Here is a 23,574-nt window from a genome sequence, read left to right as displayed (position 1 = left end):
GTGAAGTATTTCTTTTATTATTAAGTAATACCCTTTTTTTACTCTATGATTTTTTCTTATTTTAAATTCTGTTTCTCTTATAGTCAATATAACTGAGGAAAAGGGAACTGATGAAAACATGAATCTCATTCTGTCTGCTCTCTTCACAGTTCTTGACATATATATCCTTTTATTGATCAAGAGAAGACCTTAGACTCTTTTAAACAATACCAAATCATTTTTCAGTAATTGAAAGAGTTGTCTTACTGCCCATAGTGAGCAATTAAGACAAATCTAGACAGAATTCAGGTCTCCAAATGGAAAAGAATCTGAAAATAAAGAGAAAAATGGAAGAGTTTTGTTCAAAAACTGGTTGATATTAGATGAAGTTTGTTCAAAATCAGATCTATATTTACAAAAAATAAGGCTTGAAGAAACATGAAGAATACTGTGTCAGTGAAATTTACTAAGGGAGAAAAAATATTTTAGAGATCAGAAATGGATGGCCAAAGGAAGTAAGGATTTAAGCTAGTAAAATGCTGGAATAATGTAGGATTAAACGAGAATACTTGAGAGTAATATAATTTAGATAGGTAGTTACTCCACAGACATGGCCTTCAATAATACACTGATTGCAACCAATTTAAGGAACAACCTTTTGAAAGCCACCTGTTCTTATATTTATCAAGTGCTTTGAAAATATTGAAGAAATAAAATGAATATGTAAATAAGAAATAAAGATATAGTATCAGTACCTATTTTGTAAATAAAACCAAAAGTAGTCTAGTCTCTTGACAAAGAAAGTGTTAGACATGTACTGTGGTACCATGTACCATTTTATACATCATCTCTGCTTAGAAAGCAATTTTTTTAAATTACTATCTTTACCTGAAGCTGTTGGAATCATATATCCTGCATGCCCCTGACTCACCACACTTCAAAGTTCCCCAGTGTAAACATGTGTAGTCCACTAAAGCTCCGAAATATATAGGTGCAGGAATTCCAGCTACAATTAAAAGGGAGAAAGAAGAATCCATTAACAAGGTAAGAAGATATGTTGTTTTGTTTGAAAGTATTAAAATGTTCTCTATTTGTAGAACAGTTTAACGGAATATAAATCTACAGTTTTAAGTTTTACTTTTAGAAACTAGAAGTTACTTTTAGAGTTAAGTTTCTAGATTTAAAAAGGTAAGTAATTAGATGGATAAAGGCAAAATAAAAAATTATCAGTAGAGAAAAACACTGAATTAATGATTATTTATACTTTTTTCTGCAATATTTTGGGCAAAGCACAAACACATTTTATTTTAACAAAACATTGCCTCTTTGCTTTTCAAGTTTATTGATGAAAAGTAGAATGTCAGGTAGGTCTTTTTCAAGTAAAAGGAACAAGTTTTTCATTTTTTTCTTGTTCTTTATTCTCATACTAATTACAAAGTGCTATTTACAAGCAGAAGAGATATTTGCTAAATTGTCACTCTGAGGGAGTGACTTCATTTACTCAGTATTCAATAGTGGTCTGATATGATATTGGGAAAAATAATTATTTTTACCAAATACTCGTGTGCAAAATGCATGTAATCCCACACCAAGAGATTTCTCTTCAGGCTTGACAAACCTAAAAAATTAATGAAGTCATAAATTTAAAAACTACCATAGTGTCTTAAAACAACTATTTGTATGCTAGTAACGCATTGAGCATTAGCAAATTTTCTTGCATACTCAAGTCTTGGCTATTCAAGGCCTAATTATTCAGTTCATAAGTTTCATAGAAGCCCCACCTCTGGTCTTTGGCATTCTATCCATCACTTTTTTGCTCACTCATTTCTATCATAAAGTTATCAAAGAAGAAAACATTTCATATCAATTGATTTCTACCCCAGTATCCTCTTCTCAAAGTAGTTTGTGATTCTAATGGTTATACCTTTAGCCTCAAACCAAAGAAGAATGCAACCCTAAGTGTATTTAAATTACTTGTAATAACAAAATACAGAAAAGCCAAGGATTTACATAAGTAAATGTAAACAGAAAAGGAAACAAGAATAAAAGTTTTCCAAGGAAAGTGATTTTTTAAAATCCAAAGCAAACATATTTTAAGTGATTTGGTATCTATTTAAAAGCTGCACAGTTTCATCCATTCTTTCCAAAAATTCCCCCATCTTTTCACCATTGCCTGAAATTCTTTAGGTAGAAATGTGTGTGTGTGTGTGTGTGTGTGTGTGTGTGTGTGTAATAAGTCACTCAGTCATGTTCAACTCTTTGGAACCCCTTGGACTGTAGCCTGCCAGGCATCTCTGTCCATGGAATTTGCCAGGCAAGAATACCAACCCAAGGATCAAATCCAGGTCTCCTGCATTGCAGGCAGATTCTTTACCACTGCGCCACCTGGGAAGCCCTTATATGTAGAAATAAAGACTATCATTTCTGGTGGCATTTTCTGTGCTCCACTCACTTTAGCATTAGCATGGCTATCTGCTCAATGAATTCACTTAGAGATTTCCTCTGTATTCCCTTCCCTTCTTTGACTAACCAAAGCTGAGAAAATGAAAGCAAATTTCTAAACAAAAGGACACAACACATTTAAGCAAAAACATCACATTATTGGTTCTTACCAATTATCATATTATCTTCTTAACTTGCTAATGGATTCTTCTTTGTCCCTTTTAAGTGTAGCTGGAATTCCTGCACCTAAATATTTTGGAGCTTTAGTGGACACCACATGTTTACAATAGGGAACTTTGAAGTGTGGTGAGTCAGGGGCATGCAGGATATATGATTCCACCAGCTGGCGGAATATGTTAAGATAGTAATTTTTAAAATTTGCTTTCTAAGTAGAGATGATGTATAGTTCATGATCTGAGTTGACTGTGGCTCAGATCATGAACTACTTATTGCCAAATTCAGACTTAAATTGAAGAAAGTGGGGAAAACCACCAGACCATTCAGATATGACCTAAATCAAATCCCTTATGATTATACAGTGGAAGTGAGAAATAGATTTAAGGTACTAGATCTGATAGACAGAATGCCTGATGAACTATGGACGGAGGTTTGTGACATTGTACAGGAGACAGGGATCAAGACCATCACCATGGAAAAGAAATGCAAAAAAGAAAAATGGCTGTCTGAGGAGGCTTTACAGATAGCTGTGAAAGGAAGAGAAGTGAAAAGCACAGGAGAAAAGGAAAGATATAAGCATCTGAATGCAGAGTTCCAAAGAATAGCAAGGAGAGATAAGAAAGCCTTCCTCAGAGATTAATGCAAAGAAATAGAGGAAAACAATAGAATGGGAAAGAGTAGAGATCTCTTCAAGAAAATTAGAGATACCAAGGGAACATTTCATGCAAAGATAGGCTCGTAAAGGACAGAGATGTTATGGACCTAAGAGAAGCAGAAGATATTGAGAAGAGGTGGCAAGAATGCACAGAAGAACTGTACAAAAAAGATCTTCATGACCCAGATAATCACAATGGTGTGATCACTCACCTAGAGCCAGACATCCTGGAATGTGAAGTCAGGTGGGCCTTAGGAAGCATCAGTACATCAGTACAAACAAAGCTAGTGGAAGTGATGGAATTTCAGTTGAGCTATTTCAAATCCTAAAAGATGATGCTGTGAAAGTGCTGCACTCAATGTGGCAGCAAATTTGGTAAACTCAGCAGTGGCCACAGGACTGGAAAAGGTCAGTTTTCATTCCGATCCCAAAGAAAGGCAATGCCAAAGAATGGTCAAACCACCACACAATTGCACTCATCTCACAGGCTAGAAAAGTAATGCTCAAAATTCTCCAAGTCAGACTTCAATAGTGTGAACCATGAACTTCCAGATGTTCAAGCTGGTTTTAGAAAAGGCAAAGGAACCAGAGATCAAATTGCCAAAATCTGCTGGATCATCGAAAAAATGAAAAGAGTTACAGAAAAACTCTGTATCTCTACTTTATCTCTGCTTATTGACTATGCCAAAGCCTTTGAATGTGTGGATCACAACAAACTGTGGAAAATTCTTCAAAAGATGGGAATACCAGACCACCTGACCTGCCTCTTGAGAAATCTGTATGCAGATCAGGAAGCAACATTTAGAACTGGACGTAGAAAAATAGACTGGTTTCAAATAGGGAAAGGAGTACGTCAAGGCTATACACTGTCACCCTGTATTTAACTTATATGCAGAGTACATCATGAGAAACGCTGGGCTGGATGAAACACAAGCTGGAATCAAGACTGCAGGAAGAAATATCAATAACCTCAGATATGCAGATGACACCATCTTTACGGCAGAAAGTAGAGAAGAACTAAAGAGCCTCTTGATGAAAGTGAAAGAGGAGAGTGAAAAAGTTGGCTTAAAACTCAACATTCAGAAAACTAAGATCATGGCATCCAGTCCCATCACTTCATGGCAAATAGATGGGGAAACAGTGGAAGCAGTGGCAGACTTTATTTTCTTGGGCTCCAAAATCACTGCAGATGGTGACTGCAGCCATGAAATCAAAGACACTTTCTCCTTGGAAGAAAAGCTATGACCAACCTAGACAGCATATTCAAAAGCAGAGACGTTACTTTTCCAGCAAAGGTCCATCTAGTCAAGGCTATGGTTTTTCCAGTAGTCATGTATGGACATGAGAGTTGGACTCTTAAGCTGAGTGCCAAAGAATTGATGCTTTTGAACTGTCGTGTTAGAGAAGACTCTTGAGAGTCCCTTGGACAGCAAGGAGATCCAACCAGTCCATTCTAAAGGAGATCAGTCCTGAGTGTTCATTGGAAGGACTGATGCTGAATCTGAAACTCCAATACTTTGGTAGCTGACGCAAAGAGCTGACTCATTGGAAAAGACTCTGATGCTGGGAAAGATTGAAGGCAGGAGGAGAAGGTGACGACAGAGAATTAGATGGTCGGATGGCATCACTGACTCAATGGACATGAGTTTGAGTAAACTCTGGGAATTGGTAATGGACAGGGAGGCCTGGCGTGCTGCAGTCCATGGGATCACAAAGAGTTGGACACGACTGAGTGACTGAACTGAACTGAACTGATGGGCATTTTCTTGGCATAAGTTTTTTACTACTTTGAAAAACTCTTCAGCACAATAGAGTGAGATATAGTTGACCAGTTTACTATCTAACACAGATTATTTAGGCAACATCAATGATTTTACTCAGAAGGAAGTAATAAAAGTCAGGAGACCTCACATGATCCCCTTGCTCCCATGGTTACCATTTAATATAGAAAATATGGTATTTAAATTTTACTGAAGAGTTTTTCTTTCTCCTCTGCCTCTAACATACCACCTTATGATCTCACAAAAACATGAAATCCTTATAGCTAAGAAGTTACAAAACAGTTAGAAATAAAACTTCATAGAAAATATTAGCTGAGGTATAGCTAAAGCAATACTTGGAAGAAAATTCATCATTTTATATATATTAATCAAAATGAGCAAATTATGTAAGTATTAAACTCAAATAGTCATATATAGAACAACAGAAAAAAGACCCCAAAAAATTTTTAATAAATAAAATAAAAAGCAGAAATAGATGAAATAAAGAGCAACAAAACTAAAAATTGCTTCTTTAAAAAAGAAATTAAAAGCAACCTCTGGCAACAATGATCAAGAAATAAAAATGCAATAAACAAAATACAGAAAAAATGGAAAATACTTCAGATATATCACAGAATATCCAAATGATCAAAGAACATTATAAAGAGTTATGCAGTAACATCTGGTATAAGTGTAAATGGAAAATGTAAATAGACACTAACATTAAATTGAAATGTTATAATGAAACATTCATGAAAATAATGAAAATAATAACCAAGTATCACTGACCAAGTAAGCCCAAAGTACAAGTAGTTTTATGAGTGAGTTCATAAAACTTTCAACAAATAGATATTTAACATAAGTAGTTCCAGAAATTGAAAAATAGAAAATTTATCAATTCATTTTGTGGGCCTAGAATGATTCCAAAACAAACAAACAAAAAGAATAGAAAATAACATTTATGTTTTACCAATCAACATAGATACAATAATTTTAAATAAATTATTATTTAAATGTGACTATGGTTTTTCTTAGATGTCCAAACAGCTCAACATAGAAAAATCTATCACTTTTTCACTACACTAAAAGTACTGAATTGGAAGACTATATGTAAATTTTTTCCTAGAAGAGGAAAAATAGTAGTTTGATACTGAGTTTATGATTAAAAACTCAGAAGCTAGATGAAAATATATATACTAAAAATCTATAGCAAGCATCATATTTAATGGAAAAATTTTATATGGTTTCTATTAGAAGGATACTTGTTATCACCATTACATTTTAACACAGTTTTGGAGGTCCAAGTTGATGCTATAAGAAAATTTTTTTAAATCTAAGATGTATAAGCTTTAGAAGCAAAGAGATAAAACTCTCCTTGAGTGCACATATTTCTATAAAGAACACCTAACAAAGTCAGCAAGTTATCAGAACAAATAAGAAAAATTGCTGGATAAATAATAAATGTTAAATAATCCACAGCATTTCTCTAAACCAACAATAACCAACTAGAAAATATAAGAGAAAATAGTACCATATTAAATTACAAATAAACCCATATCCATATATATATATGTATAACTGTACATGGTACCATTTTCTGTGTGTGTCTATATATACGTGTGTATGTGTAGTATCTATACAGGAAATTTTAAATAAATGGAAAAATATTTCATGGTCACAAATATTTGTTGTCAGAGTTTCTTTAATTAATATATATAATCCATACAGTCAAAATTCATATGTAAGTATAAAGATTCATGCATCAATAGCTAAGTCAGTTTGGGGGGAGAAAAAGGAAGAGTGAAGGTGAAAGTGATGAATGGATAAGGAAGAGCTACCGTATGAGACATGAGCATATGCAGTGTCACTACTTTGAGAACAGACAAATAAAACTCTGGAAGTGTGGAAGCATCCTGTGTTATATAAAACCTTTAACTATGATAAAGATGGCACCATGAATCAATGGAGACAGGACTTCTTATTTGTGCTATGATGTTGGGAAAACGTTTGGATAAAAATAACATTGAATATCTCTCTCCCTTTCACCACACATAAAGATAAACTTATGATGATTTAAAGAACTACGTAAAAGCTATGTAACTGGTAAGATAAAATTTAGGGGAATATTTTTATAAATTAGTAATATAAAAACCCTTTTGAAATGTGACTCCCCAAAACATAAACCCTAAGGCAAGTAAATTGTCAGATTTCAGTACAACAAAAGTTAGGATTGAATTTCACAGAAAAAGCTATGAAAAATTTTGAAGGAAAGATGAGAGATCAGGAGAAGATAATTGTATCAAGTAAACAATATTAGATTAACATCTATAATTCACCAGAAAACTATAGGAATTATCATGAAAATGGACAAAAATAATGAATAAGCATCTTGAAGTAAAAGTACTAGTAGCTAGAAAAAAAGTTTAAGGAAATTCTTAAACTCATTGATTTAGGAAATCACGTATTAAAACACCAGTGAGCTACCATCTAATACCCATTGGAATAGTAAAAGTCAGAAAGTTCAGTAATTCTAAATATTAGTGATGCTATGAAAGTGAAAATGAAAGTTGCTCAGTCATGGCCAACTCTTTGAGACTCTAGTTCATGGAATTCTCCAGGCCAGAATACTGGAGTGGGTAGCCTTTCCCTTCTCCGAGGGATCTTCCCAACCCAGGGATCGAACCCAAGTCTCCCGGATTGCTGGCGGATTCTTTACCAGCTGGGCCACAGGGAAGCTCAAGAATACTGGAGTGGGTAGCCTATCCGTTCTCCAGGGGATCTTCCCAACCCAGAAATTGAACCGAGATCTCCTGCATTGCAGGCAGATTCTTTACCTACTGAGCTATGAGGAAAACCCAATGAAGAGGCATGAATTGATGGTATGAGAATAACTCATAAATAAAAGCAGTATTTGGTGAATTTATATTTGCATGTGCATTTTGAACCAAAACAAATTTGTAGCACAGTATTGTTTCTGTGCATATAAAACACAATACACAACAAACAGTATTTTACAAAGGAAAGCATGTATTTAAGACTGTATGTCTATCATATTAATGTGGATGCCTATGGTGATAGGAAGTGGGAAATGGAATGAAAAAAATAAAAATAAAGTAAAATAAAATAAGAGAAAAACCTTACCCCACCTAGGATGAACTATGAACTGAGAATTACAATCAATTTAACTCTTCTTCAAGATGAAAAAAAAAAACTATGAACTTTGTTTACTAGTTATGTTTAAAATTGCTTATGAGACACGAAGATGCTGTCATTGAAAAAGCTTGTGTGATAAACCTAAGTTTACAATCTAGCTCTCCAGTTTCCTAGTTTTAGTAAGCCCTTCAACATTTATGTATCACAAGAGCCTCTTAAGACAGTTGAGCATTCATTATTATATCCATTTTTTATTAAACAAAAGTAAGCCAGAAAGAAAAACACCAATGCAGTATACTAAGACATATATATGGAATTTAGAAAGATGGTAATGTTAACCCTGTATGTGAGACAGCAAAAGAGACACAGATGTAAAGAACAGACTTTTGGACTCTGTGAGAGAGGGAGCGGGTGGGATGATTTGGGAGAATGGCATTGAAACATGTATACTGTCATGTAAGAAATGAATCGCTAGTCTAGGTTCAATACAGGATACAGGATGCTTGGGGCTGGTGCACTGGGATGACCCAGAAAGATGATATGGGGAGGGTGGTGAGAGAGGGGTTCAGGGTTGGGAACTCACGTACACTTGTAGTGGATTCATGTCAATGTATGGCAAAACCAATACAATATTGTAAAGTAAAAAAATAAAATTAAAGGAAAAAAAGAGCTCAGAAAGATCAATTCACCTGCCTTTGCCCTGTTGATACTAACTGGTGAAACTGGGACTTCCAACAGCTTTTAGTTCCACTGTCCTAATACATCAGACTACAGGAAATGAACTATAGGCAACCACTCTTACCTAGGAAAATGACCATTGCATACGGTTTACCCTAAAATATAAATGTGTCTCTTCTTGTGTTAAACCATGAATGTCTGCTAATTTAACTCTAAGTAATAAGGTAGGAAAGATAGGGAGGGAAATACCAGCAGATGAACATTTAAATTTGCTAGCTTAAAATTTTTTGTAAAATTCAACAATGCTTATTTGGAAAATCTTAATAAATGGTATGATATATTAGAGCACCAAGTTCTTAGATACTGTGAGCTTCATGTGACTTTCTTAGAAAAAGCTTCCATACTAAGTAACCAGAAATAAATCCAAATAAAGAAAATAATTCTTATACCTCAGGAGAACCATATATCCAGGTATGGCAGATAAGGAAAATATGAAACTACTGAACACGGACAAGATTAAAAAGTACTGTAGCATCATGGAACAGTCCTTTCCTTTATCACATAGCCCAAGAACTGCAGATGAATTTCCTGGTGTTCGAATGCAGCTACAATTTTGGAACACCTGCCAAAAATAATATATTACCTTATGTAAGGAAGGAAACTCTTGAACACAAATCTTAAATATTTTCTTTTCCCAGTTAGATCAAAATAGACATTGTTTACTCCCTTTATTCTCATATCCTTTATGATCTCTCTCAGGATTATAGCATGTGACAAGACATAGAAGGGTGGTTTCCAAAAAATGGTACTTCTTTCTAATTTATTAAGTAAATTTACAGTAACTCAGCTGTCCTAAAATCATGCTTTTTACAAACACACACTATTTTAACATACGCTAAATATGACAAATAAAATTTGCTTCAGAATGCCCAATTGAAATATTTAGATACTTACTAATAAAAAAAGCTTTGTTTAAAATAAAGTTTATTTCACAAACAGAATAAAGTCAACCCTTTTTGAATTCTTACATTCCCAGGTTTTAATAAGAATCAAATTTTATATTTTATTTTGATCACCAACCAAGATTTTAAGTGACATTTTTTAAGCAATAAAACATGCCCAATTCCATCTTCTTAAAAATCTGTCAGGATGTAAAAAAACTCCGAAAGCACATGTGTATGTACACAGAAAGAAAGAAAAAAATAGCAAAACAATTGACTGGATAACTGAGATCAAAACTGCCAACTTTATCTCAGTCGATAGTATTATTTTTCAGTCTCAGTTCAGTTCAGTTCAGTCGCTCAGTCGTGTCTGACTCTTTGCGATCCCATGAATCGCAGCCCGCCAGGCCTCCCTGTCCATCACCAACTCCCGGAGTTCACTCAGACTCACGTCATAGTTTTAAATGAAGTTAAGTAATCATGTCAGTTGCTATGAAGCTAAAGATCAATGCTCAGGCATGCTAAAGCATTCAAATTAGATCTAGGAAGTAAAATGTAAACCAAGTGAGCATACACAGTCAGTCCCCTACACGCGAACCTTCAAGTTTTGAACTTTCAAAGATGTCAGTATGCGTTCACATATCCAATCATGTAAGTTAGTTCATGTGTCTGGCATACACTATCACATGTGTGTGTCATCTACAAGTGGTTGTGTTTTTGTGTACTTTACTGTGAAAGTGAAAGTGAAAGTCACTCAATTGTGTCCAACTCTTGGCAACTCCATGGACTATACGGTGCATGGAATTCTCCAGGCCAGAATACTGGAGTGGGTAGCCTTTCCCTTCTCCAGGGGATCTTCCCAACCCAGGAATCGAACCCATGTCTCCCGCATTGCAGGCGGATTCTTTACCAGCTGAGCCACAAGGGAAGCTCAATACAATACAGTACATTACAGAGTACAATAGTGCAGTATCTTTATTTCAAGCAAAGGATGTTTGGAAACAAGCGTAAGACCAGCGATGATGTAGCTTGCACTGCTAAGAAGCACCAAGCAATAAAGGTGGAAACAAAAGTGAAAATAATTGAGAGAGTGGAGTGAGGTTTAAAGATGGTAGAAGTCACTTGCTCTTATAATATTGAACTCCTTGCTGTGCAGCACAAGGAGCTTACTAATAAAGACCTGATAGAACTGGAGGCCCAGAGGAAGGACAGAGACAAGAGGAAGAAATAACTGAGGAACTGAAAAGATTCACAACACAGGAAAGGGCAAGGGCATTTTCTTAATTTGAGGAGGCACTGTTAGTTTTTGAGGCATGGAACACAAATGTAGAACAGGGCACAATCTAGTGCTACTGTGTCATCTATGATGAGAAAGAAAGTGCTACTATCCAGAAGTCGCTGGATCAGTTTTTCAAGAGGGTAGATTACGTTGAATCCAGCAAGAAACAAGGACCTGTGCCACCAACATCAGGTGTGAGTGAAGGTGCAGCTTGCCCTCCGTCTCCTGTTGCTGATGAACCTTCAGTCTCCCATCTCCCACCTCCTCCCCCTCCTCCCATCAGTAGCTCTTCTTGATCACTCAATGCCAGCCCCTGAGTGCCAGCTCTTGTGCCGTACTACTGTACTTTTCAAGGTATTGTACTGCAAGATTAAAAATGTTTATTTTGTGCTGCTGTTTTTTTTTATTATTTCTGTGAATGCATTATAAACCTATTACAGTACAGTATTACAGAGCCGATTGTGTTAGTTGGGTATCTAGGCTAAATCTGTTGGATTTACAAACAAATTGGATTTCCAAACATGCTCTCAGAATGGAACACATTTGTATGTAGCAGACTTACTATAGAAAGTAACTTTTTTTCACAAAAGTTTCTAATTTGGTTTTGAGGAAAGACTTTAATTTTACTTTTGTCAAATATGGACCGAGTTCATAGCTGGAATGTACCAATGCAGTGCATAAGACAAAAGTTCTATTTAAAAAAAAAGGCCAATAGGATATTTTACCATTTTTCTTCCTGTGCCAGAGGATATCTCACAACCAGCAAGACAAGCTGACATGTATGACAAGCCATTGTCTCCACATACAGGGTCCCATACTTTAGTCGGACAGTTACAATCCATGTTGCAGTCAGCAAGAAAATTTTTCACATGTAAATTTTGATGTATTCTGAAATGATTTAAAATAATGCCATAGATATTGAAAGAATATTAGAGCTTTTTCTTTTTACCTCAGTTCACAAGTATATTTCTTCTGCTCCCCAAAATAGAAACAGAAATCTTTCAACTGTCAATATATGGCCTGGATATCATAACTCGGGCCTAACAGATACCTTGCTTTGGTGACCATAGCTACTTTTTCGATTATTTCTTTCAAGTAAATAAAAGCCAGTAAACAAGCATTAATTGAAAACTTACTATACAGAAAATATTTTTCCACGTATTAATCAGAACTCAAAAATGAAGATAAACAAATCCCTGTGTTTGGTCCTTGCATACATGCTAAGTTGCTTCAGTCATGTTTGAATCTGTGTGACTCTATAGACTATAGCTCACAAGGCTCCTCTCTGTCCGTGGGATTCTCCAGGCAGGAATACTGAAGTGGGTTGCCATGCCCTCCTCCACGGATCAAACCCGTGTCTCTAACATCTCCTGCATTGGCAGGTGGGTTCTTTACCACTGGAGCCACCTCCATATGGTGGCAAAATAACAAGAGAGATTATTGCTTTATAAAAGCAATCTCAAGGGCGCAAAATCTGTAAGTGCAATTTATAATGCAGATAATACATTTAGCTCCAGAAATGTAACTATTTGAGTAAACAAATACAGTCTTCTACTAAAAAAAACTGTTCAGTGATCATCAAGAAGATCAATTTGCAGCTACCCTTAAACAGACACTACTGTGTAAATCCCAGAACCCAGCAGTAAGACCAAAGCACCCTCTGAACCACAGAGACCAAGAATGATGACCTCAGAAGGATAACAGGAGCAGTAAAACTCTGACTGGATGGCTCCTCCCCCAGGTTAGCACACCACGTCAAGAGAGCTCCCCTCTGCTTATGGTTTCTCTAGTGCGAAAAGAGAGCCCAATGCCCCCAGATTGTGGAAAGCTTCCCAGGAGGCCCACTCAGGGATCACTGGGGGAATCTACAGAGTCTGACCCTGAGAATATATAATGTATCAAATCATCAGATCATACCTGATGGTTTTTATTGTTTGTGTCTTAATAAAATCAGGGGGGAAAGGTCATCACACAGAGAAAGACAAATATTATATGATATAACTTATATGTGCAATTTTTTAAAAAATGATACAAATGAACTTATTTATAAAAACAGAAACAGACTCACAGACATAGGAAACAAATTCATGGTTACCAAAGTGGAAGGAGAGGAGGGATAAAATTAGAAGTTTGGGTTTAACTGGTATATACTATGAAAATAAATGGAATTACATAAAAAATAGTTTATGTAAAACAAATAAGAACCTACTATATATCATCGGGAACTATATTCAATATCTTGTAATAACTTATAATGGAAAAGAATCTGAAAAATATGTGTGTGTGTGTGTGTGTGTGTGTGTGTAACTGAATCACTTTGCTGTACACCTGAAATTAACACATTGTACATCAACTATATTTCAATTTAAAAAGAGGGCTTCCCTGGTAGCTCAGTTGGTAAAGAATCTGCCTGCAATGCGGGAGAACCCAGTTCAGTTCTTGGGTCAGGAAGATCTACTGGAGAAGGGATAGGCTACCCACTCCAGTATTCTTGAGCTTCCCTAGTGACTCAGCTGGTATAGAATCTATCTGCAATGTGGGAGAACTCAGTCAAATCTCTGGGTTGTGAAGACCCCCTGGAGAAGGGAACAACTACCCACTTCAATATTCTGGCCTGGAGAAGTCCTTGGACTATATAGTCCATGTGGTCACAAAGCGTTGGACCCAACTGAACGACTTGCACTTTCTTTAAATTTAAAAACAGATCTAAAAGTCTAATTACAATAGTTTTCTTGTGCTTAACGTAAAATGATAAAAAGAACCCTAGCATGGGAGTCTAGAAACTGAATTAAAGTCCTGGCTTACGGCTAGAGTATGCCTTTTTGTACATTTGCTCTGGGAATCAGGATAATTGTACATAGATTATATAGATTTGTAATACTTGTACATAGATTAAGATTTTCAGTTCAGTTCAGTTTATTTCAGTTGCTCAGTCGTGTCTGACTCTGTGACCCCATGGACTGCAGCACATCAGACCCCTCTGTCCAACACTGACTCCCAGAGTTTACTCAAGCTCATGTCCATTGTGTCGGTGATGCCATCCAACCATCTCATCCTCTGTCATCCCTTCTCCTCCTGCTTTCAATCTTTCCTAGCATCAGGGTCTTTTCCACTGAGTCAGTTCTTCACATCAGGTGGCCAAAGTATCAGAGTTTCAGCTTCAGCATCAGTCTTTCCAATGAATATTTGGAGTGATTTCCTTTAGAATGGACTGGTTGGATCTCCATGCTGTCCAAGGGATTCTCAAGAGTCTTCAACACCACAGTTTAAAAGCATCAGTTCTTTGGCACTCAGCTTTCTTTATAGTCCAACTCTCACTTCCATACATGACTACTAGAAAAACCATAGCTATGACTAGATGGGCCTTTGTTGCCAAAGTAATGTCTCTGCTTTTCAATACGCTGTCTAAGTTGGTCATAGCTTTTCTTCCAAGGAACAAGCATCTTTTAATTTCATGGCTGCACCCACGAAATTAATGCAATCACCCATCATCTTCAGTGATTTTGGAGCCCCCAAAAATAAACTGTGTCACTGTGTCCACTGTTTCCCCATCTATTTGCTATGAAGTGATGGGACTGGATGCCATGATCTTAGTTTTTTGAATATTGAGTTTTAAGCCAATTTGCACTCTCCTCTTTCACGTTCATCAGAAGGCTCTTTAGTTCTTTTTCACTTTATGCCATAAGAGTGGTGTCATCTGCGTATCTGAGGTTATTGATATTTCTCCCTACAATCTTGATTCCAGCTTGTGTTTCATCCACCCTGGCATTTTGCATGATATACTCTGATTATAGTTGCATGACATAATCTGATAAATACTCATATTATATATTTGATATGATTCTAATTATATAGTCCTTGATAATTTTAAAGGAGCCATTTTATGATGCTCCTAATTTCATCTTAACTAATTACTCCTTTATCCTAGATACATCCTACAAATGAATTTTTAAAATTCACATCAATATGAAAATCTTCCTGTGAATCCATGCATCCCTCAAAATGTGAATCTAAAACCATTCAATGATATAGATATATATTAAAATAAAATATATAAATTTATGAAAGCATAGCTATACATATGTTAGGATTCAGTTAAGCTAAATTTAAGCCCATCAAGGAAAGATATAAAGGTGATTGAGATTATATATATATATATATATATATAGTCAACTCTTAATTTTACCTATTTATGGTTGTATGAAATGTATGCATAACACATCCTAATACAACCTAAAACCATAGGTAGTTTCCTCATTTTACTATCTACTAGGACATCACAAAGACACATAAACACAATCATACACTCACTAACTCTGTGATATATTCCCAAACTTTTTAAATAAGATGGAGAAAGACCACAAATTAACTCCAATAGGCAACTAATCTGGTCATGGATAATCATTGTGGAAAATATTAACAGTTGAAAGAGTATAATATTCATTAGAAAATAACATACCCTTCATAAGATGTGGTTATGCCAGCAACTGAAGAACTATCACAGATCATGAAAAAACACAAAAAATGGAGAAGATACTCAGTAAAAGATAACCAACATCCTATGTGGGCAGCTTGTACGACAGTAATCTTGAACTTCTTCATAAATAAACCGCCAACTATATATCCAATGCATATTGGAGGGAAGTTATAAATACCTATAAATGCAATTAAAATATTATATACAAAGTGACATAGCGAAGGAACAAATATTATAACACACTGATCTACTATGTCTTACATAAAAAATCATTTAGGTCCAACTCATAGTGAAGAAGTTTAATTTAAACTTATCCCCTCTTAGTTACATATTACATACAGAGAGATTTTTAAATGCCTCACAACATCAAAGTAATTTTGGAAGACTGTTATCATTATCATGTATTTAATTAATAGCAGAAGTATGTAAATTTCTTGTCTGAGTTATGTTCTATATCTCTTTTCTTAAGATGCAGGTAGAAGTGACAAGTCAAAGTCAACCAGCCATTTATTACTTTCTGTTTCTTGGGTGGGATTATATATATAATGATTTGTATGTAATGTATAGTGTTAAATCATAAATAGCAATAGTAAATCACAAATAGTATGATTTATATGATTCTACAGCTGTTTATTCCCACTCTGATTCTTGAGAACTTGACTCAGCTCAAGGTATTTTAAAGGTATTTTGCTGAGCCTGTAATTGTCAAGTGTCTTTACATTCCATGCCTTACTGCTACTGACTAGCACTCTCCTTCCCCTAATCCCCTAATAAAGGAAAGAAAAAGGGGGGGAAAGACAGCCCTAGGTTGCATCCATATAATACCAGGGTCTGTCTACTGAATCACATTCTTGGAAGAGCTTAATATCCATTCTTGAGTCCCATACCAGAGAGTCCAATTTAGTATAACTGAGATGGGTCCTAGATACATGGACTTTTAACACCCTAAGTGATGTGGATAAATGTAATCTGGAAATTTTCCTTTCAAAACAGTAAAAAAAAAATCTCAGGAAATACTCAAGGTGGAGTAGAACTGTGGAGTTGAGAAATAGACTGCATCCTGCCATATCAGTAAATAAAGGACAGCACAGTCATCAGCAATTGCAGCCACCACAGACAGCGAGCGGGTAAGCCCTGAAGGAACTCAGGAAAGAAAAAATACATGATATCTAGCAGCCATCAGACTGCAGCCACTCCCTGTGGTGAGCCCGGAGGATGTGAAACTCAGCATGTTAAAACACCCAAAACTGGCCCCAGATAGCTGAGATGCATTTCAAAGGAATGATTTCAGTGAGCTCAGACTCTTGTATCTTTCCATAGATAGAAAAGTGCTAAATTCCTTAACTTGCCATATCTGGTTTCCTTTAATTAGCAATCATCTTTTGATGTTCTGACTACCTGCCCTTTGTTGTAAAACTTTATAGCATAGCTCCTCACGCCCTTATCTCTTAGGAGCAGTTCTCTCAGGGGGTTACTTGAAATGCTATTTCCCAGGCTAAAAGTCCTAAAAATTTCTCCTGAATAAACCATAATTTTCAGCTTTTAGATTGTGAATATTTTTTAAATCCACAGAGATTAGTGTGGTAGCAGGAAAATCAAAATATATGTGCTGCAGAGATATCTCAAAATTGCAGAAGGGGGTTTCCCTGGTGGCTCAGTGGTAAAGAATCTGCCTGCTGATGCAGGAGACATGGGTTAGATCCTGGAGGATCCCACACAACATAAGGCAACTAAACCCTGGTGCCACAAATACTGAGCCTGTGCTCTAGAGCATGGGAGCTGCAACTACTGAGCCCACGTGCTTTTCAACTAAATGAAGCCCACACACTCTAAGCCCCTGCTCCTCAACTAGAAAGTAGCCCCTACTCACCACAACTAGAAAAAGCTAGGACATAGCCACAAAGATCCAGCACAGGCAAAAATGCTTAAATAAATAAATAAAATCAGAGGAGCTGAGGAGCTAAGTTAGAAACCATGGAATTAATGGATTAGAGCCAGAAAAGCAAAATCTGGGAGTGAAATACAACTCCTGATCAGTTAACTGTCTTACTTTTTACATGAACAAATTAACCAGGGTGAAACTTTTATCCCCCGTACATTCCCCAAGATTTCTACAAACATTTCAAATTTGCATTCTGACTAGGGAAAAACCCAAGTGTGTTAGTCACTCAGTTATGTCCAACTCTGCGATCTCATGGACTGTAGCCCACCAGGCTCCACTGTCCATAGAATTCTCCAGGCAAGAATACTGGAGTGGGTTGCTGTTTTCTTTTCCAGGGGATCTTTTCAACCCAGAGACTCAACCTGGGTCTCCAGCATTGTGGGCAGATTCTTTACCTTCTGAGTAGCCAGGGAAGCCCAGAGAAAGACCCAAAGAGAAAAAGAAAACAGGATTCTATGCCTACTTCCCTTCCCTACCCTCTCATGATTTCCCTGGAAGCAGAAGGCGGAGAGTACCAGAGGCAAAAATATCCTAACATTTCAATTGAGGAGTTTCCTAGATTCATCATCACACTGTTCAGCATTTCATGGGGAAGAAAGTGGGCTACTAATACAGAGAAGAACAAACATACCAAGGAGAAAGATTGCCTCTGAAGCTGATTTTCCATAGTGCTGTTCCATATATTTAGGCATGAAGGAAATCATACTGACAAATGCATTGAACTGCAGCACACTTATCAGTATGAAAAGCATGTAAATTGGGTTGCATAAAAGACTTTTCATGAAGGGTAGAAAATCTGAAAGCAAAGAATGACAAAGGTGTCAGACTAACTTGGTTTGCATTTTACGACTGACTTTTTCTGAAATATCAACCTCCCCTCTAAATTCTGTTTTCCTGTTTTGTAACGCACATTTATACAAAAGGATTGATTTTATTCTTCTTACCCTTTGAAAGGTAAAGTTGTATCATTGTTTTGGTAGCTTCTGCAAGTCAGTGAGCCTGCTGACTGGACAAGGATCAGAACACAATCATTTACCTTCACTAAGTTACTATCGTGCCTTCAGGAAAAAGCAATATGAGTAAAATATTGCTCGAGTTCACACCGTTTCCTTTTTTATCCTTCTTTTTTCCTCTACTACTATCCTCTCTTCTCTAGATATCATCTAGCATGAGAGATACTAGTTCTCTTGTTCTGTTCTCTGAAGTCAGGAAGGAAATTAATTCGATAGCGAGGTATCACAATTGATATTATCATTCCTGAGTATTTACAACGAAGATACATGTAGAAATTCACAGCATAAAAATTTTCTCAAGTACTAGGTTCTCTGCTTCTGCAATACAATTTTGGTGGTTCTGCTTATGGTTCACACATCATCTCTTAAAATAGGTCTCATGCCTGAGACCCTGATTCATTTGGTATATACTAAGAATATACCATGCAAATCATTTGGTATATACATTTAAGATACATTGTACATACTGTGTAAATGCTTTAACCAAAGCATTTTCCTGTTTGTATGGACTAAGAAAGCTCATAGTCAAATTTGCGACCTAGCTCTGGCAAAGATTCTGGGTCATGCTGCCTGCATTTGGGGTCAAAGTGTCACTCATGGTTTCTTTTTACTTCTGTCTTCACATTCTTCATCTTAATTTCCTTACTTATCATATACTATCTTAGTTTGCTTCATAGACTGCCTAATAATCATTCTAGAACAAAGTATCAATAAATAAACTGGAAGAGAAGGAAAGACTCTAGTTGTAGGATTCATATTTATGAATAAAGTCATTGCCGGGAGAAACTTGTGTCAGAGCTCTTTGAAGCTTCTTAAGTTACCCGTGTTTGTTGACATTCTGTTCTAATAGATGAGTCTCTATCATCTAATTTCTATTCATTTTCTAGATTTCTTATACTGAGTTAAGCGCTTGTTATCCTTTCCTCTATCAAATACAGAGAATTACATGACCTGTCACTTTTCTCTTTCTGCCTTAGCTTCCAAGAAGCTCACAGACAAGCTAGTATTTTTGTTTCAGAACTATATAGTACTTATTCTGATTAGCGGGTATCTTTCCTCTTTTTTTCCTTGGTTTGAATTTCTTTTTTAATTAGATCTATGCTTTCTATAGGAGAAGGCAATGGTAACTGACTCCAGTACTCTTGCCTGGAAAATCTCATGGACAGAGGAGCCTGGTAGGCTGCAGTCCATGGGGTTGCAAAGAGTCAGACATGACTGAGGGATTTCACTTTCATGCATTGGAAAAGGAAATGGCAACCCACTCCAGTGTTCTTGCCTGAGGAATCCCAGGGACAGGGGAGCCTTGTGGGCTGCCGTCTATGGGGTTGCACAAAGTCAGACACGACTGAAGCAACTTAGCAGCAGCAGCATGCTCTATATAAAATAGTTTTTTTAAGCAAATGGGGACAAATTTATTTACTTACTTATTTGAATGCCCAGGTTGACATAAAATTTTATAGAAATGCTGATCTGAGATAATTCAGCTTCTAAATAATATCGCTTATTTTCATGTAATAGCATGTGAAGAATCAGGCTAGCTAGAAATTGACTGCTGTCTGCTAATATCAAATTGTCTTCATGTAGCCTAGCACATTGTAATGTTAGACTAAAATACAGACATAATTATAGAAAATATAAAGTAAATTATATAGACTTGAAATGTTTATATTTGCCTTTAGTGATTCCATCCCTTTTCTTCTTGACATCTTCTTGTTTCTCTTTGTCATTTTTAATGATCTCAGCATTATGTTCTAGTCCTTCCTTTGGAAGCGTTTTGGGCAAAAAGAAAAAAGGAATGGCAGTGAGCACATTCACTCCTGCACAAATCAAAAAGCCAATCCACCATGCACCAACCCAACGAGTATCAGTGGGAGTTATGGTCAGATCATCTGTAAAGAGATATACACATTTTTTTATTAGCTTAAGTCATTATTTCCCGTACAAGAAATAGAAATAGAAAATTATTACCATTACAACTGTCAAGTTCTAGCCAAGTATAGAATTTGCATAAAATTCAGACATTGATAAAACTTGCCTGAAAACATATGGTATTACAATATTGCCTAGCAGTAAACTAGTTTGACTATCTGTCCTACCAGGTAAGGAATTAATAAATAGGTACAAGGGCTTCTCAGGTGGCAAAGAACCCCCTGCCAATGCAGGAGATGCCAGAGACTCAGATTTGATCCCTGGATCAGGAAATTCCCTGGAGTAGGAAACAGCAACCCACTCCCATATACTTGCCTGAGAAATCCCATGGACAGAAGACTGGTGGGCTACAGTTTGCAGAGAGTCAGACACAACTGAGCACACAAAAAAATATATAAATAGGTATATATTAATTAGCTATAAGGAGACTTCCCTTAGAGCTCAGTTGGTAAATAATCTGCCTGCAATCTGGTTTGATTCCTGGGTCAGAAAGATCCACTGGAGAAGGGATAGATTACCCACTCCAGTATACTTGGGCTTCCCTTATGGCTCAGCTGGTAAAGAATCTGCCTGCAATGTGGGAGACCTGGGTTTGATTGCTGGGTTGGGAAGATCCCCTGGAGAAGGGAAAAGCTACCCACTCCGGTATTCTGGCCTGGAGAATTCTATGGACTGTATAGTCCATGGGGTCACAAAGAGTCGGTCACAACTGAGTGACTTTCACTTTCACTTTCTACTTGTTATCCACAAATGATTGCTTGATTTTAAAAAATTCAAACTGATGTGCTTAAATCTCCTGAAAAAAAATATGATTTGTGCAATAGAATGAGTATTGGATTCTGTGTTAGAACATCAGCATTTTATCATGCTCTCCTGTTCACTGGTTTGAAATACTTGAAAAATTTTTCAAACTTCTCAACCTCAACTTGGTCACCTGAAAAGCAGAGATTCTATCTGAGGGTCAAGTAAGCAAAATTTAAATGTGATAACATACTTGATGATGTTTTGTGTACTATAGACATTGTATAGATTTTATGGAATTACCTGTGTTCACCGATTCAGTGTCAACATAAACATTTGCACAGAATGACGCTAATGAAAGACCAATCAAAGGACCAATGATAGCTCCTGTTTCGATTAACCCTAAAAATGAAGGTAAACATAAAGTTATGGTAAAGTACTACACCCACATAAAGAGTTCTAATCCCATGAAGAGTCTGAGGATCGAATTGTTTTTACCTGAGATATTTTTGCCTTATGTATTCAATCTGTTGGAAACTTACTTGGTTTACAATAAGTAACATGGTTGTTTCTTTAAATGTTGAAAAAGGAATCTCATAATTTGACGCCACTCTCTCTAGGCCTCCAAATTCTCTTTCACACCAGGTTACAAGCAAAGGCTTGTGATTAGAAGTGATTGGCTGCAGCAGGATGAGAATATTGTGTGCAAACTCCCTTCTCCAAGATGAAAATATCCCTTTTCACTTATGAAAGACTAACTTAAAATGATCAGAGTGTTTGTATGACTCCATTCCTTAATAATAATTTTGAAATGAAACTAAGGAAATGCGAATCTTTAAATTCTATGGCATCATATTCCACAATCTCAAATTGACCTGGTAAATTGATAAGACAAAGATTAGATTAATAGACTGTCTATATTATGATTCAAAACCATTTTCTCTTGTGGTATTATAGGTTGGTTAGAGTGATTGCCTTTTATGGCGAATTCTGTTGCATTTTGTGAGTAAACCATTACTGTGTCCCATTTTGGAATAGAATTTTCAATACTGTATCACGGGTGGATATTTTGATTACAGCTGAGATCTTACTATTGAAAAAGTCACATTACAGAGCAAAACCCTTTTGATGTTTTCCACAGTCGTATTTTTGAATGAATTTTAAAGCAATATCAGGTTATGATAAATTTCTTGTGGCATATTTTCAGAAAAATTTCATTCCCAAATCAACAACTTGATAATGTCCTTAAATGCAAAACTTCTATATTTTGATAAAATCTAATTATCTATTTTTTTCCTCTCGTTGCTTGTGCTTTTGGTTTCATACTTAAAAACTGTTGTCTAATTCAAAGTCATGAAGATTTACACCTATGTTTCCATCTAAGAGTTTCACAGTTTACCTCTTACATTTAGGTCTTTTATCCATCTTGAGTTAAATTTTTGTATATGGTACCAGGTAGGAATCCAACTTCATACTTTGGCACCTGGATAGCCAGTTGCCCTTTAACCATTTGCTGAAAATAATCTTTTCTCATTGAATGATTTTAACATCTATCTTAAAGTCAATTAACCATAGAGGTATGGGTTTATTTCTAGACTAGCACTTCTATTCTATTGGCCTATATATCTACCCTTGTGGCAGAATCACAATGTTATTATAATAATTTTGTAGTAAATCTTGAAATCAGAAGTGTGAGTCTGTTGTGTTTTTTTTTTTATTTTATTTATTCATTTATTTTTGACTGGGCTGGGTCTTCATTGCTACCGGTGCTTTTCTCTAGCTCTGGTGAATGGAGGCTACTCTCATTGCAGAGCACAGGCTCTAGGGCACACAGGCTCAGTAGCTGCGGTACATGGATTTAGTTGCCACAGGCATGTGGGATCTTCCTGGACCAGAGGTCAAATCTGTGTCTCCTTCATTGGCAGATGAATTCCCAACCACTAGACCACCGGGGAAGTCCATTGTTCTTATTTTTTAAGGATGTTTTGGCTGCCCAGTGCCCCTTGCATTTCCATTTGCATTTCAAGATCAGCTTGTCCATTTCTCCAAAAATAAAAGCAACTGGTATTATAATTTTCCTAGGCATTGCACTGAATATGTAGATCAATTTAGGGAATACTCTCAAGTTAGAATACTTGAACTTTTTCTCTTTCTATCCTCATTTTTAATGATACTTCTCTTCCATCTTACTGTCATATCCTTTCTTATCCTCCACATTCCCCTTCATCCTTACATGACTTTTTACTCGTCTGGATTGTTATCATCAGCTATCTCATGACTTGTCTATAATTCTGAGTCTATAGTGATCCTTCCCTGCTTCCGTTAAAAATCAAGGCATGAGCTTCTTCAACTTTCTTCTTCATTACTTCAAAACAGACCTTCATTTATTGCCTGTGCCTTCTCCATAG

The 23,574-nt window shown here is 36.2% G+C and overlaps 1 protein-coding gene across 1 annotated transcript in view; it reads right to left on the bottom strand.

Annotated features, from left to right (window-relative positions):
• SLCO1A2 (solute carrier organic anion transporter family member 1A2) overlaps nt 1-23,574 on the bottom strand; it is a 52,190-nt gene that overhangs the window by 5,914 nt on the left and 22,702 nt on the right. The window contains exons 6-13 of the mRNA XM_005680794.2: nt 21,470-21,568; nt 20,170-20,385; nt 18,115-18,279; nt 15,524-15,719; nt 11,790-11,952; nt 9,294-9,466; nt 1,533-1,597; nt 868-985 (exon numbers count right to left, since the gene is read on the bottom strand). Of these exons, the coding sequence (XP_005680851.2) occupies nt 868-985; nt 1,533-1,597; nt 9,294-9,466; nt 11,790-11,952; nt 15,524-15,719; nt 18,115-18,279; nt 20,170-20,385; nt 21,470-21,568 (1,195 nt within the window). The remainder of the gene's footprint in view (nt 1-867; nt 986-1,532; nt 1,598-9,293; nt 9,467-11,789; nt 11,953-15,523; nt 15,720-18,114; nt 18,280-20,169; nt 20,386-21,469; nt 21,569-23,574) is intronic.

This window comes from Capra hircus, chromosome 5 (genome assembly GCF_001704415.2).
Source record: "Capra hircus breed San Clemente chromosome 5, ASM170441v1, whole genome shotgun sequence".
NCBI lineage: Eukaryota > Metazoa > Chordata > Mammalia > Artiodactyla > Bovidae > Capra > Capra hircus.
The sequence above is the reverse complement of the archived record's forward strand: the minus strand, read 5'-3'. Positions and strand labels throughout refer to the sequence as shown.